At 41.5% G+C, this 16,762-nt stretch overlaps 1 protein-coding gene across 2 annotated transcripts in view; it reads left to right on the top strand.

Annotated features, from left to right (window-relative positions):
* Positions 1-16,762, top strand: part of DROSHA (drosha ribonuclease III) — a 129,576-nt gene that overhangs the window by 94,349 nt on the left and 18,465 nt on the right. For both annotated transcript variants that reach the window (XM_065874879.1, XM_065874878.1), the window contains one exon: positions 1,300-1,405. In XM_065874879.1, coding sequence (XP_065730951.1) covers positions 1,300-1,405 — 106 coding nt within the window. The remainder of the gene's footprint in view (positions 1-1,299; positions 1,406-16,762) is intronic.

The following is a 16,762-nucleotide window of genomic DNA, read 5'->3' as shown; positions in this document are numbered from 1 at the left end:
TATTTTTGGTCTCATTGCCATGCATCTTATTTCTTTGTAAAGTATAAGAGAAGTGTGAAGGAAGTAAAAACTTTTTCTACGAAGGGACAAATATTAAATATTTTAGGCTTTATAGGCCATGTGGTATCTGTCATGATGATTCTGCCATAGTAACAAAAGCAGCCACAGGAAAAATATAAATGAATGAAGATGGCTGTGTCCCTTTTTACTAAAACAGGCCATAGGCTGAATGTGGTCCTCCAATCCCTGCTCTGGATGAGTGATTTGAACATGAGCTAATGAAATAATTAATAAAATAACCAAAACGTTGTTTCTTTGCATGGTGTTTTTTATTCAGTTTTGGCTTCCTTCCCCCAATTCAGATATTCACAGTTCTCTTTACACAGTAAAGATTAAGGATTCTTCTCACAGATTTTTTTAGTCCTTAACCTAGAGTCCAGATTTGAATAATGGAGTGTATTTTTCAATAAAAAGATAAAGATTTAGGGCTTCCCTCGTGGCGCAGTGGTTGAGAGTCCACCTGCTGATGCAGGGGACGCGGGTTCGTGCCCCGGTCCGGGAAGATCCCACATGCCGCGGAGCGGCTGGGCCCGTGAGCCATGGCCGCTGAGCCTGCGCGTCCGGAGCCTGTGCTCCGCAACGGGAGAGACCACAACAGTGAGAGGCCCATGTACCGCAATAAATAAATAAAGATTTAGCAAAGAAAATTCTTGGGCCTTTTTCTTTGTTTTGTCTGTATGAAGATTGTCTGTGCAACATTGTTGTCTCTGCTGTACAGTTGACCCTTGAATCACATGGGTTTCAACTGCATTGGTCCACTTACATGTGGATTTTTTTCAATAAGTATGTGCTACAGTGCTACACAGGGTCGGTTGATTGATTGGCTGGATCTGCAGATGCGGAACCGTGGTACAGAAGGCCGACTGTAAAGTTAAACTGGATTTTTGACTGAATGGGGGGGTCGCTGCCCCTAACCCCCTCACTGTTCAAGGATTCAACGGTGCTTTATTTTTCAATTGATACTCCCCAGCTTTTGGCCAGGCACTATTTCCTAGTCTTTATTTTAGCAGTTGTTTAATCCTTAAATAGTACTTACTTTACTCTCCTTTGAAGCTGAACCTGTATTGACTCAGATCTCTTCTCAGTTGAGGGGCCTTAGGGAATTATTTTTAGTTTTGTGCTTTAAGCAAGGTGAATGCATTGCTTTTTAACATCATGCCTTTTGAAAAAAATTCTCTGTGTTTTTTTTTTTAATCCACAAATGCTTATTGATCTCTTTACATTGATGTTTCTTCCCAGAGGCCACAATCAGAGGATGGAATTCCTCGGTGACTCCATAATGCAGCTGGTAGCCACGGAGTACTTATTCATTCATTTCCCAGATCATCATGAAGGACACTTAACTGTGAGTTTGTATTAAATCATTTCCTCCAATAAGATTGCTGTATAACAGAGAGCAAAGATTAGAAGAACCAAATATATATTTATGTAATTGACTTAGTTCTTGGTGACTTTAGCATATCATATGGTTTTGTTTCATTATGTAAATTGTGTGCAAAACAATATATGATAAGAGCTCATTTCCATTTAGTGACTGCCTACTCAGTGCAAGACATTGAGTTAGGCTTCATGGGGGGAGCAAATATTAGCTGACACCTAGTCTATCCATAAGAAGTTTAAAAACTATGAGGAGAAATTAAAAATATAAGTAAATAACTACAAATTCTCTCTCTCTTTCTATATCTGTATACATATGTGTATAGATAAAGTGTGGGGTGTGTGTGTATACGTATACACGTACACTATAAAAAGTATAAGTGAGTAATTGTAACTAAATGCAGGGAGTACCATGTTAAATATTATAAAGAGACATAGGGAAACTGTGCTGTTTAGGAAAAGTAAAATTTCTTTTAGCTGTGGAATTTCTAGAAGGCTTCATGGATATGATGTTGTTTGAGCCTTTAAAAGGATGAGTAGGATTTGGCCACTGGGAGTTAATGGGAAGAAATTTCTATGCAAAGACATTGCACACATTGGGACTGCTGAAACAAGGGCACAGCATGGAAGATCAAAAGCCTAGTTTGAGGGGCTTCCCTGGTGGCGCAGTGGTTGAGAGTCTGCCTGCTGATGCAGGGGACACGGGTTCGTGCCCCGGTCTGGGACGATCCCACATGCCGCGGAGCGGCTGGGCCCGTGAGCCATGGGCGCTGAGCCTGCACGTCTGGAGCCTGTGCTCCGCAATGGGAGAGGCCACAGCGGTGAGAGGCCCCCGCGTACCGCAAAAAAAAAAAAAAAAAAAAAAAAAAGCCTAGTTTGGCTGGATCATGTGGAGTTGAAAGGGACTTAGAGAGACAAGGCTTGATTTATGAACAAAGTGAAATAGTTCCCATTCCTCTCACCTTTGTTTCATTTTATAAAATTTTATTGAGCTTTTTTATTTGCTGGGTGTGGTTTTTACCCTGTGAAACCAATCAGTGATAAAACCAGAGTGGAGAACAAAACATATCTGGAAGCCAGTTGTGATGATCTCTCCCAGCCCAAGGAATAACCTTTGAGAAGTCCCTCTAGAATTGGGCATTGGAAAAGCAAATATTTTATTGGGCAAAGAAAAAGAGTACTCACTATAAGACATTTTGTGAGTGCAGACATTCTTCATTAGCTTGAGGCAAATAAGTCTTTCATACTTTGCATCTCTACAATTTCTATACATGTTTTGCTTTGAATAGAATTGGATCTTATCTCTGCAACTGTGAACCCTGGAAATAGTTTATGTGACACACAAATATTGGATTTAAGGAGAATATGGTTATTTGACTATGTTTAGATGTAATTTTTCAGCAGAATTTCTAAGCCCAACAAAATATGGTCCTTTAATTCATTCACTCAGTGAATATTATGTTCCTGCTATGCCCCATGTACCATTATATGGGAAATCGGGAATACTATTATTTTACATTTAGTTTACAATTAGCAGTTTGATTACCACTTAAAGTTAATTGCTTTTGGATGGACAAGAAATTCCTCTTGAATTAATATTAAATTCTTAAGAACATATGAGCATTTACCGGAAATAAACTAGTATCTAGTATCTTGCTCTACATTCAGGAATCAATAAATGCTCATTCAGTATCTTCCATTAGGGAATAGACTTCATAGCTGTCAGAGTATCTGGTTGGTCTGAGAAATGGCGAAACTAAACCAAATGGCTTAAGTGGTAATTCATCTTATGGCCATAAAGAGACCACTGTTGAAAATGTGTGACTTAAATACACACATTTACCCCTATATTCCCACAAATTAATTGTGAACTCCAGGATTTTGTGGAGCAGGGACGTATGGATCAGCAAGTTTACTGCTTCTCTTCTTGGCCACGGCACATCCCGCCCCTGACCCCCAACACTGAACAGATAATGAAACCAGAACTCAGAAAGGCATGGGCCCTGCCCAAGGTCTGGATAAAGGTAAAAGCAGGACTATGCTAGAGACTCCAGTTTTTTTTTTTTTTTTTTTTTTTTTTAAACATCTTTATTGGGGTATAATTGCTTTACAATGGTGTGTTAGTTTCTGCTTTACAACAAAGTGAATCAGCTATACATATACATATGTTCCCATATGTCTTCCCTCTTGCGTCTCCCTCCCTCCCACTCTCCCCATCCCACCCTTCCAGGCTGTCACAAAGCACCGAGCTAATATGCCTGTGCCTTGCGGCTGCTTCCCCCCAGCTATCTACCTTACTACGTTTGTTAGTGTGTATATGTCCATGACTCTCTCTCGCCCTGTCAAAACTCACCCTTCCCCCTCCCTATATCCTTAAGTCCGTTCTCCAGTAGGTCTGCATCTTTATTCCTATCTTACCCCTAGGTTCTTCATGACATTTTTTTCCCTTAAATTCCATATATATGTGTTAGCATACGGTATTTGTCTTTTTCTTTCTGACTTACTTCACTCTGTATGACAGATTCTAGGTCTATCCATCTCATTACAAATAGCTCAATTTCATTTCTTTTTAAGGCTGAGTAATATTCCATTGTGTATATGTGCCACATCTTCTTTATCCATTCATCCGATGATGGGCGCTTAGGTTGTTTCCATGTCCTGGCTATTGTAAATAGAGCTGCAATGAACATTTTGGTACATGACTCTCTTTGAATTTTGGTTTTCTCAGGGTATATGCCAAGTAGTGGGATTGCTGGGTCATATGGTAATTCTATTTGTAGTTTTTTAAGGAACCTCCATACTGTTCTCCACAGTGGCTGAACCAATTCACATTCCCACCAGCAGTGCAAGAGTGTCCCCTTTTCTCCACACCCTCTCCAGCATTTATTGTTTCTTGATTTCTTGATGATGGCCATTCTGACTGGTGTGAGATGATATCTCATTGTAGTTTTGATTTGCATTTCTCTAATGATTAATGATGTTGAGCATTCTTTCATGTGTTTGTTGGCATTCTGTATATCTTCTTTGGAGAAATGTCTATTTAGGTCTTCTGCCCATTTTTGGATGGGGTTGTTTGTTTTTTTGTTATTGAGCTGCATGAGCTGCTTGTAAATTTTGGAGATTAATCCTTTGTCCGTTGCTTCATTTGCAAATGTTTTCTCCCATTCTGAGGGTTGTCTTTTGGTCTTGGTTCTGGTTTCCTTTGCTGTGCAAAAGCTTTGAAGTTTCATTAGGTCCCATTTGTTTATTTTTGTTTTTATTTCCATTACTCTAGGAGGTGGGTCAGAAAGGATCTTGCTGTGATTTATGTCATAGAGTGTTCTTCCTATGTTTTCTTCTAAGAGTTTGATAGTTTCTGGCCTTACATTTAGGTCTTTAATCCATTTTGAGCTTATTTTTGTGTATGGTGTTAGGGAGTGATCTAATCTCATACTTTTACATGTACCTGTCCAGTTTTCCCAGCACCATTTATTGAAGAGGCTGTCCTTTCTCCACTGTACATTCCTGCCTCCTTTATCAAAGATAAGGTGTCCATATGTGCCTGGGTTTATCTCTGGGCTTTCTATCCTGTTCCACTGATCTATCTTTCTGTTTTTGTGCCAGTACCATACTGTCTTGATTACTGTTGCTTTGTAATATAGTCTGAAGTCAGGGAGCCTTATTCCTCCAGCTCCTTTTTTCGTTCTAAAGATTGCTTTGGCTATTCGGGGTCTTTTGTGTTTCCATACAAATTGCGAAATTTTTTGTTCTAGTTCTGTGAAAAATGCCAGTGGTAGTTTGATAGGGATTGCATTGAATCTGTAGATTGCTTTTGGTAGTAGAGTCATTTTCACAATGTTGATTCTTCCCATCCAAGAACATGGTATATCTCTCCATCTATTTGTATCATCTTTAATTTCTTTCATCAGTGTCTTATAATTTTCTGCATACAGGTCTTTCGTATCCTTAGGTAGGTTTATTCCTAGATATTTTATTCTTTTTGTTGCAATGGTAAATGGGAGTGTTTTGTTGATTTCACTTTCAGATTTTTCATCATTAGTATATAGGAATGCCAGAGATTTCTGTGCATTAATTTTGTATCCTGCTACTTTACCAAATTCATTGATTAGCTCTAGTAGTTTTCTGGTAGCATCTTTAGGATTCTCTATGTATAGTATCATGTCATCTGCAAATAGTGACAGCTTTACTTCTTCTTTTCCGATTTGGATTCCTTTTATTTCCTTTTCTTCTCTGATTGCTGTGGCTAAAACTTCCAAAACTATGTTGAATAAGAGTGGTGAGAGTGGGCAACCTTGTCTTGTTCCTGATCTTAGTGGAAATGCTTTCAGTTTTTCACCATTGAGGATGATGTTTGCTGTGGGCTTGTCATATATGGCTTTTATTATGTTTAGGAAAGTTCCCTCTATGCCTACTTTCTGGAGGGTTTTTATCATAAATGGGTGTTGAATTTTGTCGAAAGCTTTCTCTGCATCTATTGAGATGATCATATGGTTTTTCTCCTTCAATTTGTTAATATGGTTTATCACATTGATAGATTTGCGTATATTGAAGAATCCTTGCATTCCTGGAATAAACCCCACTTGATCATGGTGTATGATCCTTTTAATGTGCTGTTGGATTCTGTTTGCTAGTATTTTGTTGAGGATTTTTGCATCTATGTTCATCAGTGATATTGGCCTGTAGTTTTCTTTCTTTGTGACATCCTTGTCTGGTTTTGGTATCAAGGTGATGGTGGCTTCGTAGAAGGAATTTGGGAGTGTTCCTCCCTCTGCTATATTTTGGAAGAGTTTGAGAAGGATAGGTGTTAGCTCTTCTCTAAACGTTTGATAGAATTCACCTGTGAAGCCATCTGGTCCTGGGCTTTTGTTTGTTGGAAGGTTTTTAATCACAGTTTCAATTTCAGTGCTTGTGATTGGTCTGTTCATATTTTCTATTTCTTCCTGATTCAGTCTTGGCAGGTTGTGCATTTCTAAGCATTTGTCCATTTCTTCCAGATTGTCCATTTTATTGGCATAGAGTTGCTTGTAGTAATCTCTCATGATTTTTTTTATTTCTGCAGTGTCAGTTGTTACTTCTCCTTTTTCATTTCTAATTCTATTGATTTGAGTCTTCTCCCTTTTTTTCTTGATGAGTCTGGCTAGCGGTTTATCTATTTTGTTTATCTTCTCAAAGAACCAGCTTTTAGTTTTATTGATCTTTGCTATTGTCTCCTTCATTTCTTTTTCATTTATTTCTGATCTGATTTTTATGATTTCTTTCCTTCTGCTAGCTTTGGGGTTTTTTTGTTCTTCTTTCTCTAATTGCTTGAGGTGCAAGGTTAGGTTGTTTATTCGAGATGTTTCCTGCTTCTTAAGGTGGGCTTGTATTGCTATAAACTTCCCCCTTAGAACTGCTTTTGCTGCATCCCATAGGTTTTGGGTCGTTGTGTCTCCATTGTCATTTGTTTCTAGGTATTTTTTTATTTCCTCTTTGATTTCTTCAGTGATCACTTCATTATTAAGTAGTGTATTGTTTAGCCTCCATGTGTTTGTATTTTTTACAGATCTTTTCCTGTAATTGGTATCTAGTCTCATGGCGTTGTGGTCGGAAAAGATACTTGATACAATTTCAGTTTTCTTAAATTTACCAAGGCTTGATTTGTGACCCAAGATATGATCTATCCTGGAGAATGTTCCATGAGCACTTGAGAAAAATGTGTATTCTGTTGTTTTTGGATGGAGTGTCCTATAAATATCAATTAAGTCCATCTTGTTTAATGTATCATTTAAAGCTTGTGTTTCCTTATTTATTTTCATTTTGGATGATCTGTCCATGGGTGAAAGTGGGGTGTTAAAGTCCCCTACTATGAATGTGTTACTGTTGATCTCCCCTTTTATGGTTGTTAGTATTTGCCTTATGTATTGAGGTGCTCCTATGTTGGGTGCATAAATATTTACAATTGTTATATCTTCTTCTTGGATCGATCCCTTGATCATTATGTAGTGTCCTTCTTTGTCCCTTTTAATAGTCCTTATTTTAAAGTCTATTTTGTCTGATATGAGAATTGCTACTCCAGCTTTCTTTTGGTTTCCATTTGCATGGAATATCTTTTTCCATCCCCTTACTTTCAGTCTGTATGTGTCTCTAGTTCTGAAGTGGGTCTCTTGTAGACAGCATATATAAGGGTCTTGTTTTTGTATCCATTCAGCCAATCTGTGTCTTTTGGTGGGAGCATTTAGTCCATTCACATTTAAGGTAATTATTGATATGTATGTTCCTATTTCCATTTTATATATTGTTTTGGGTTCGCTACTATAGGTCATTTCCTTCTCTTGTGTTTCGTGTCTAGAGAAGTTCCTTTAGCATTTGTTGTAAAGCTGGTTTGGTGGTGCTGAACTCTCTCAGCTTTTGCTTGTCTGTAAAGGTTTTAATTTCTCCATCAAATGTGAATGAGATCCTTGCTGGGTAGAGTAGTCTTGGTTTCAGGCTATTCTCCTTCATCACTTTCAGTATGTCCTGCCACTCCCTTCTGGCTTGTAGGGTTTCTGCTGAGAGATCAGCTGTTAACCTTATGGGGATTCCCTTGTGTGTTATTTGTTGTTTTTCCCTTGCTGCTTTTAATATGCTTTCTTTGTATTTAATTTTTGACAGTTTGATTAATATGTGTCTTGGCGTGTTTCTCCTTGTATTTATCCTGTATGGGACCCTCTGTGCTTCCTGGACTTGATTAACTATTTCCTTTCCCATATTAGGGAAGTTTTCAACTATAATCTCTTCAAATATTTTCTCAGTCCCTTTCTTTCTTTCTTCTTCTTCTGGAACCCCTATAATTCGAATGTTGGTGCGTTTCATGTTGTCCCAGAGGTCTCTGAGACTGTCCTCAGTTCTTTTCATTCTTTTATCTTTATTCTGCTCTGCAGTAGTTATTTCCGCTACTTTATCTTCCAGGTCACTTATCCGTTCTTCTGCCTCAGTTATTCTGCTATTGATCCTATCTAGAGTGATTTTAATTTCATTTATTGCATTGTTCATCGTTGCTTGTTTCATCTTTAGTTCTTGTAGGTCCTTGTTAACTGTTTCTTGCATTTTGTCCATTCTACTTCCAAGATTTCGGATCATCCTTACTATCATTATTCTGAATTCTTTTTCAGGTAGATTGCCTATTTCCTCTTCATTTGTTAGGTCTGGTGGGTTTTTATCTTGCTCCTTCATCTGCTGTGTGTTTTTCTGTCTTCTCATTTTGCTTATCTTACTGTGTTTGGGGTCTCCTTTTTGCAGGCTGCAGGTTCGTAGTTCCCGTTGTTTTTGATGTCTGTCTCCAGTGGCTAAGGTTGTTTCAGTGGGTTGTGTAGGCTTCCTGGTGGAGGGGACTAGTGCCTGTGTTGTGCTGGATGAGGCTGGATCTTGTCTCTCTAGTGGGCAGGTTCACGTCTGGTGGTGTGTTTTGGGGTGTCTGTGGCCTTATTATGATTTTAGGCAGCCTCTCTGTTAATGGGTGGGGTTGTGTTCCTGTTTTGCTAGTTGTTTGGCATAGGTTGTCCAGCACTGTGGCTTGCTGGTCGTTGAGTGAAGCTGGGTGCTGGTGTTAAGATGGAGGTCTCTGGGAGATTTCCGCTGTTTAATATTATGTGGAGCTGGGAGGTCTCTTGTTGACCAGTGACCTGAAGTTGGCTCTCCTACCTCAGAGGCAGAGCCCTGACTCCTGGCTGGAGCACCAAGTGCCTTTCATCCACACGGCTCAGAATAAAAGGGAGAAAAAGTAGAGAGAATTAGTAGAAGTATGTGGAAAGAAAGAAGGAAAGGAGGAAAGGAAGGAAGGAAGAAGCAAAGAAGGAAAGAAAGGAGGGAGGGAGGGAGGGAGGGAGGAAGGAAGGAAGGAGGGAAAGAAGGAAAAAAAGACAGAAAGAAAGATGATACAGTAAAAATAAAATAAAGTATAATATAGTTATTGAATTAAAAAATATTTAGAAAAGAAAAAAAAAAGGGACGGATAGAACCTTAGGACAAATGTTGGAAGCAAAGCTATACAGAGAAAATCTTACAGAGAAGCATACACATACACCTTCACAAAAAGAGGTAAAGGGGGAAAAATCATAAATCCTGCTCCCTGAGACCACCTCCTCAATTTGGGGTGATTCTTTGTCTAAAGGAGGGAGGGAAGGAAGGAAAGAAAGAAAGAACGAAGGTAAAGTATAATAAAGTTATTACAATTAAACTTAATTATTAAGAAAAAGAATTTTTAAAAAAAAGCCATGGACGGATAGAGCCCTAGGACAAATGGTGGAAGCTAGAGTATACAGACTAGATGTCACACAGGAGCATACACGTACACCTTCACAAAAAGAGGAAAAGGGAAAAAAATCATAGATTTCGCTCCTAAATTCCACCTCTTCAATTTGGGATCATTCCTTGTCTATTCAGGTATTCCACAGATGCAGGGTATATCAAGTTGATTGTGGAGCTTTAATCCGCTGCTTCTGTGGCTGCTGGGAGAGATTTCCCTTTCTCTTCTTTGTTTTCACAGCTCACAGGAGCTCAGCTTTGGATTTGGCCCTGCCTCTGCGCGTAGGTCGCTGGAGGGCGTCTGTTTTTTCGCTCAGACAGGACGGGGTTAAAGGAGCCGCTGATTCGGGGCCACCGGCTCACTCAGGCCGGGGGTTGGGGGATGGGGGATGGAGGGGCACTGCGTGCGGGGCGGGCCTGCGGCGGCAGAGGCAGCGTGACGTTGCGGCAGAGGCCGGCGTGACGTTGCACCAGCCTGAGGCCCGCCGTGCGCTGTCCCGGGGAAGTTGTCCCTGGATCCCGGGAACCTGGCAGTGGCGGGCTGCACAGGCTCCGCGGAAGAGGGGTGTGGAGAGTGACCTGTGCTCGCACACAGGCCCCTTGGTGGCGGCAGCAGCAGCCTTAGCGTCTCCCGCCCGTCTCTGGGGTCCGCGGTTTTAGCCGCGGCTGGCGCCCGTCTCTGGGGTTTGCGCTTTCAGCCGCGGCTCGCGCCCGTCTCGGGGGCTCGCGCCCTCAGCCGCGGCTCGCGCCCGTCTCTGGGGTTCGCGCTTTTAGCCGCGGCTCGCGCCCGTCTCTGGAGTTCCTTTAAGCAGCGCTCTTAAACCCCTCTCCTCGCGCACCAGGAGACAAAGAGGGAAGAAAAAGTCTCTTGCCTCTTCGGCAGGTGCAGGCTTTTCCCCGAACTCCCTCCCGGCTAGTCGTGGTGCACTAACCCCTTCAGGCTATGTTCAAGCCGCCAACCCCAGTCCTCTCCCTGAGCTCCGTCCAAAACCAAAACCCGAGCCTCAGCTCGCAGCCCCGCCCGGAGACTCCAGTTTTGTGTTCTTTCCAAAATGACTTCAGTGCTGTAACTAATTTTATCCAAAATGTGTTTATCAGCCTTGCTGTCTTAAAAATAAAGAATTTTTGGATAGCTTCTTAGAAAGATGTTAACAAAGAACAAAATTCTGATATGATGGTTTTATGAACTGTATTCACAGAAAGCTTCTGTAGAAATCAGTAGGACCAAGAGATCTGCTGACAAAACAAAGATGATCTGTCATCAGTGAAATACATATTTAAAAGATACTGACTCTCATTAATGTCTCTTTGATGTGGTTGCTCCCTCCCTCCTTTTTTTTTTTTTGCGGTACGCGGGCCTCTCACTGCCGTGGTCTCTCCCGTTGTGGAGCACAGGCTCCGGACACCCAGGCTCAGCGGCCATGGCTCACAGGGCCAGCCGCTCCGCAGCACGTGGAATCTTCCCAGACCGGGGCACGAACCCGTGTCCCCTGCATCGGCAGGCGGACTCTCAACCACTGTACCACCTGGGAAGCCTCCTCCCTCCTTCTTGAGCCGCTGTCTCCCATTGGCTTCTATGATGCTGCATGTTCCTGGTTTTCCTCTCACCTCTTGAGCTACTCTTTCTTAGCCTCCTTTGCAGGCTCATCCTATTCTATAGAGCTGATGAATATTCCAGGATGCACAAGGTTTACTCCTAGGCATTTCTTCTTCTTAGTAGAGTCTCTTATAGGCAGTCTTTTCCAAGTATATCATTAGTTTCACTCTGTAGGCAGACTTTTAAATGGACTTCTTCAATCCCGTTTCTTTTCTGAGCTCCAGTGCCAGCTGCCTTCTCATCATCTCCACATGTTGAAGACTGAACTTGAAGTCTTCTCCCACCTGGGTCCTCTACCAATATTCCTTGAGTAATTGAATGGCAACATCACCCATCCAATGTTGCAAGTCAGAAACCTAGTAGTCATCTTTGATTCCTTCCTCTGCTTCCCTTCCCTATATTCTAGTCCATTCGCAAGTTTTGACAGTATTACTGCTGGACAGTGTTATGTCTTCATCACCCAGATCCTCTCTACCGCCCTCTGTCACCTGGACCACTGCAGTAGTTTCTGCATAGCTGTCACAGTGTTACAGGAATATGATTGACAGAGAGACTCGGTTAGAAGAGGTGGCATTTACTAAATTGCAAAGGATAGGAATCTTAAGGTTGTGCTTATACAAAGCAGTAGGCAATGCAGCAGGCTCAGATTTCCCATGAGATGTGTGTTACTATTGGAAAAGCTGGTCTTTGCCATTCTTGTGGGCATTTTTGTACTCTCCAATGGGGGACATTGTCTCAGGTTTCGGGCCTGTTGGACAGCGTTACGGCTTCTTACACCAGCCTTCCTGAATCAGCTCTTGCTCCCATGCAGGTCAGGATGGTCTTCTGCCTTCTGCGGAAGTCTTCTTACCTTCTGCAGCCAGTGGAGTCTTCACCACACATATTTTGTGACCACACTAGCCATTCATCGTCAGTCCACTTCGGTTGTTCCTCTTCACCTCCCCAACCTTCTCAGACCTCTTCTCTTTTCTGTTGACTTCCTCTCCATGAGTCTGAATACATCTGTACGTTACTTTCTATTTTATGTCTTCAGTTCTTACTTGCCCCTAACTCCATACTCAAATATCTCCATATTTAGAGATATACTTGGATATCTAGATATACTGGATCTCTGGTTGGATTTCTATCGGGCACCTCAAACCTAACATGGTCGAAACAAAACTGATTTTTACCCCCAAACCTTGGTGTTCTCCATATCAGTAAGGATTGTTCTGTTCTTAGCTCAGGCTAAAAACCTTGGAGTTATCCTTAACTCTTCTCTTTCTCTCATCCTACACCTCCTAGCCATTAGCATAGCCTGTTGATTTTACCTTAAAAGTTCGTCCCAAACATAACTACTTTTCACCAGCTCCACTGTTATCACCCTGGTCTGGACCACAGTTATCTTTACCTTAAATTACAGCCATAGCCTCCCAACTGGTCTATCCCTCCCCACCCTTCAGCCTATGTTCAGCACATCATCTAGAGGGACTATTTTTAAAGAGAAGTCGGATTACAACTTCCTATGTGCAAAACGTAAAGATTTCTCATCTCAAGGGTAAAAGACAATGTTGTCACCTACAAGACCCTGTATGACCTGCTTTCCTGCTGCCGTCTTAGACTTTTTCTCCTAGACACTTCACGTTAGCCTCTGAGATTCCTGCAGGACACTAAGCAAGCCTTTGCCTCAGGGCCTTTTACATGCTTGCGGCCAAATCCCACACCTGTGTTCAGATGTCATCACCAGTGAGGCTTTCTTTAATTCACTCTGCTTGATAGTAACCTTTTTTCCTCATCCCCAGCTCCCCTCCCCCAGTCTGGAAGCTTACCTCCATTTTCTCCTTCCTTTTTCTACTTAGCACATACTATTCTCTCATCAGAGTGTAAACTTTGTCTATCTTCTTCACTCCTGATTCCCTGGGTCCTTGGACAGTCCTGGCATATCAGTGCTCAGCAAATATGCTGAGTGAATCATCATCATATTCCAGTCTAATGCTCTTCATTTTTTCTTTGGAGAGTGAAATGAACAAGCCTGCCCACCTGCCCGGCCTTGTGTCACATATTTGTCTTATCACTCTGCACTTCTTACCTGGCCTGCTTTGCATTCCTCCAAGCTCTCTCCTGCCATTGGGTTTGTACATGTTCTACCTGGAGACCATTCTGCTTCCCGCCCTTACTCTCAGCTGCCTGGTATCTCCTACTCTGCATTAGATGTCAGTTCCCACATGACTGCTGCCTGCAAGGACAACTTGCCAGTCACATTTCTGTGTCCTTTTCCTTCCTGGCACTTATTTGAGTTTCCCTGTCCCACTAGCCTGGAAGTTCTGTGAGAGCCTGTGTTTATGTATCACTATATGTGCAGCAGTGCCTGGTATATGTAGGCTCTCAATACATATTTGATAAGGAGAAGAATGAGAGTTTTGTGGGCAGCTAAGTCATATAGAGAGGGAAGTGGAAGTGGCATTGGAAGGAAACAACATGTTTTTTTTAATGTGTAAGGAAAGAAGCTGAAAACTATTTATGAATATCTAAGGATTAAAAGTAATTTAAAATTTGCAGAGGATTACTTACTGCAGTTGCATTTGGCTGGGTAGAAGGCAGGGAGAGGATGGCTAATTATTCATTATTGTGATTAAAGAACACACAACTACAGCGAGGCATTAGTTGGCTCAGAGCTGTTCCCTTGCACACTCGCTTCATAGAGAAGAAGGGCGGTTGAGCGAATGAAATCGTGGTTTACAAGTTTTGAATGCTGATGGGGGAAGTCCATAGTGTTCTATAAGTTGGGTGTTCAAGAAGGCCTGTTTGGGAATGAATGTCAGGCTTATATAATTGTGCTAGCATGATGGAGTTTGAATTGGGATGTATAGGGAAGAGGTTCTATTTCATAGACTGAGGTTTTGGTTTTTGAGGGTAGAACCTACTCAGTAGAGTCAGGGTAAATAGGAGAGTGTCTCAAAGAGCATTTATTTAGACAAGAATGCCTCTTTTATCACACTTTCAACTTTTAACATTTGCATCTTTTCCACCTCTATTTCATTCTTTTCTCTTAGCCTTTCCTATAAGTTTCCAAGCTAAAGATAGTTGTCAGTCCCATGCCTACAATGTGCAAGGCACTGTGCCTAGTGGAGGCGTCCACCAGCAAGATGAACTTGCAGAAATTTTTGTTTGTAGAGGAATGATGTGGGGTAATGAGAAAGCAAAGATTACAGATAAAATTTGAGAACCAGTGATCTAATCCTTCTCTGCTGCCTTCAGACAGCACTAAGCATAAATCAAACAAGCTATCTAACAGATCTCTTTGAGAGGGTAGATTCCACAGACTCCTGTTTGAGAATTTCTCCATCACTGTCATAATTTGGCTGTTTGTATCTGACCTGCACTCCAGCGGGTAGCATCTGCCTCTCTACAATTTCTATACATGTTTTGCTTTCAATAGAATTGGATCTTATCTCTGCAACTGTGAACCCCGGAAATAGTTTATGTGAGACACAAATATTGGATTTAGGGAGAATATGGTTATTTGACTATGTTTAGATGTAATTTTTCAGCAGAATTTCTAAGCCCAACAAAATATGGTCCTTTAATTCATTCACTCAGTGAATATTATGTTCCTGCTATGCCCCATGTACCATTATATGGGAAATCGGAAATACTATTATTTTACATTTAGTTTACAATTAGCAGTTTGATTACCACTTAAAGTTAACTGCTTTTGGATGGACAAGAAATTCCTCTTGAATTAATGTTAAATTCTTAAGAACATATGAGCATTTACCAGAAATAAACTAGTTCTTTAGTTATCACGGGAAATGGAGGCCATCTGGCTACCACTGTTGGTATGAGAGACCTGTGTGGCACATCACTGTCATTTTTAATAATATATTCTACTTTCACCTCATGCTCTTGTAGTAAAGTCCTCAAAATAATAAATCAGAGTCTACTGTTTTACACTAGATGGCCCTCTTTGGTAGCTCACGTCCCACAACTGTGGTTTTCTCTTTAGTATCAAGAGTGAATAGAAGTTTAAGGAAGAGTGCCAATGTGTTTCTTTGCTTATTTTAAACCAATAAACCTTTTTCTTATTAAAATTTAAGTTTACACTAATTAGGAAAGACTGCTATGTTGAGATAATAGAAAACATACTGGATTCTCGAAATCGCACTTGGCAATTTGTGATATTTTTGTCGGTCTGTGCCATTGCTTCAGGAACTCAGCAGTCTTTTTCTCAGCTTCACGGAGAGCCCTAGCTACAGCTTTCCTCACTTTTTCTGCTAATTTCAAGTTAAATTTTATCTTTTTTGCGGGGTGTTAAAAAAAGTTGTTAAGGACAGGTTAGCACTTAGTAAAATGGAGAGCTTTGAAGACTATTAGTGGACAGGTATCCAGAATATTTTCATTGAAGACAAATCCAGAGGAATTCCTAGAACCTTCTATAACCGTTTTCCTATAACTGAAGAACAAACATATCTTATAATGATGATGTCAGTAATAACAGCGGCTATCGTCTCTGTGTGTTTATTATGTGCCAGTCATTGTACTTAGATTGTATACTCATTCACTTTAATTCTCATTACATCCCTGTGAAGTAGGTACTACTTCCTCCATGTAATGGATGTGGAAACTGAGCCTCAGAGAGATTTAGTAACTTATACAGGGTCACCTAGGCAGGAAGTTGTAGAGCCGTAGTTTGAACCCAGACAGCTTGGCGCCAAATCTTCTGCTTTTTACCAGTACATCTAACTCAAGGCACTGCAGAACAGTCTAATAACCGTCTCATGCTCAGTTGGGTGCTTAATGTTCATTTTCAAGGTTTCTACTAAGAAAAGTTTCTTCTTTGTAAAATAGTAATTTATAGCATCGACATCTGCAGGCTTTCCAAACTCATGTCTTACCCCATTCAAATCCATCCACCAAAATGATCTTTCTATAATCAGAAAGTTACCTTGCCACTGCTCCCATTTGACACCTTTTGGGACTCCTCTTCCCTTATAGGAAAGTACAGACTTCTTTTATATCACCTGCAAGACTCTCTGTGCCCAGAGGCTGGGCAGCCTCACCTGTATCAGCTCTTCCCCACCAGGCTCAGATTTCTCCTCCAGTTCCACCCAGGAATCACCTCACTGTGTCATGGCCCCTTGCCTTTTTTGTTTTGGCTACATTGGGTCTTCGTTGCTGCGCACGGGCTTTCTCTAGTTGCGGCGAGCGGGGGCTACTCTTCCTTGTGGTGCACCGTTTTCTAACCTCAGTGGCCTCTCTTGTTGCGGAGCATGGGTGGGCTTCAGTAGTTGTGGCACGTGGGCCCAGTCGTTGTAGGCTCCAGAGCGCAGGCTCAGTACTTGCGGTGCGCGGGCTCAGTTGCTCCGGGGCATGTGGCATCCTGCTGGACCAGGACTTGAACCCGTGTCGCTTGCATTGGCAAGTGGATTCTTAACCACTGCACCACCAGGGAAGTCCTGGCCCCTTGCTTTAATAGAGCTGTTTCAT

The sequence above is a fragment of the Phocoena phocoena genome, chromosome 3, assembly GCF_963924675.1.
Source record: "Phocoena phocoena chromosome 3, mPhoPho1.1, whole genome shotgun sequence".
NCBI lineage: Eukaryota > Metazoa > Chordata > Mammalia > Artiodactyla > Phocoenidae > Phocoena > Phocoena phocoena.
This window is presented reverse-complemented; position numbering and strand designations above follow the sequence as displayed.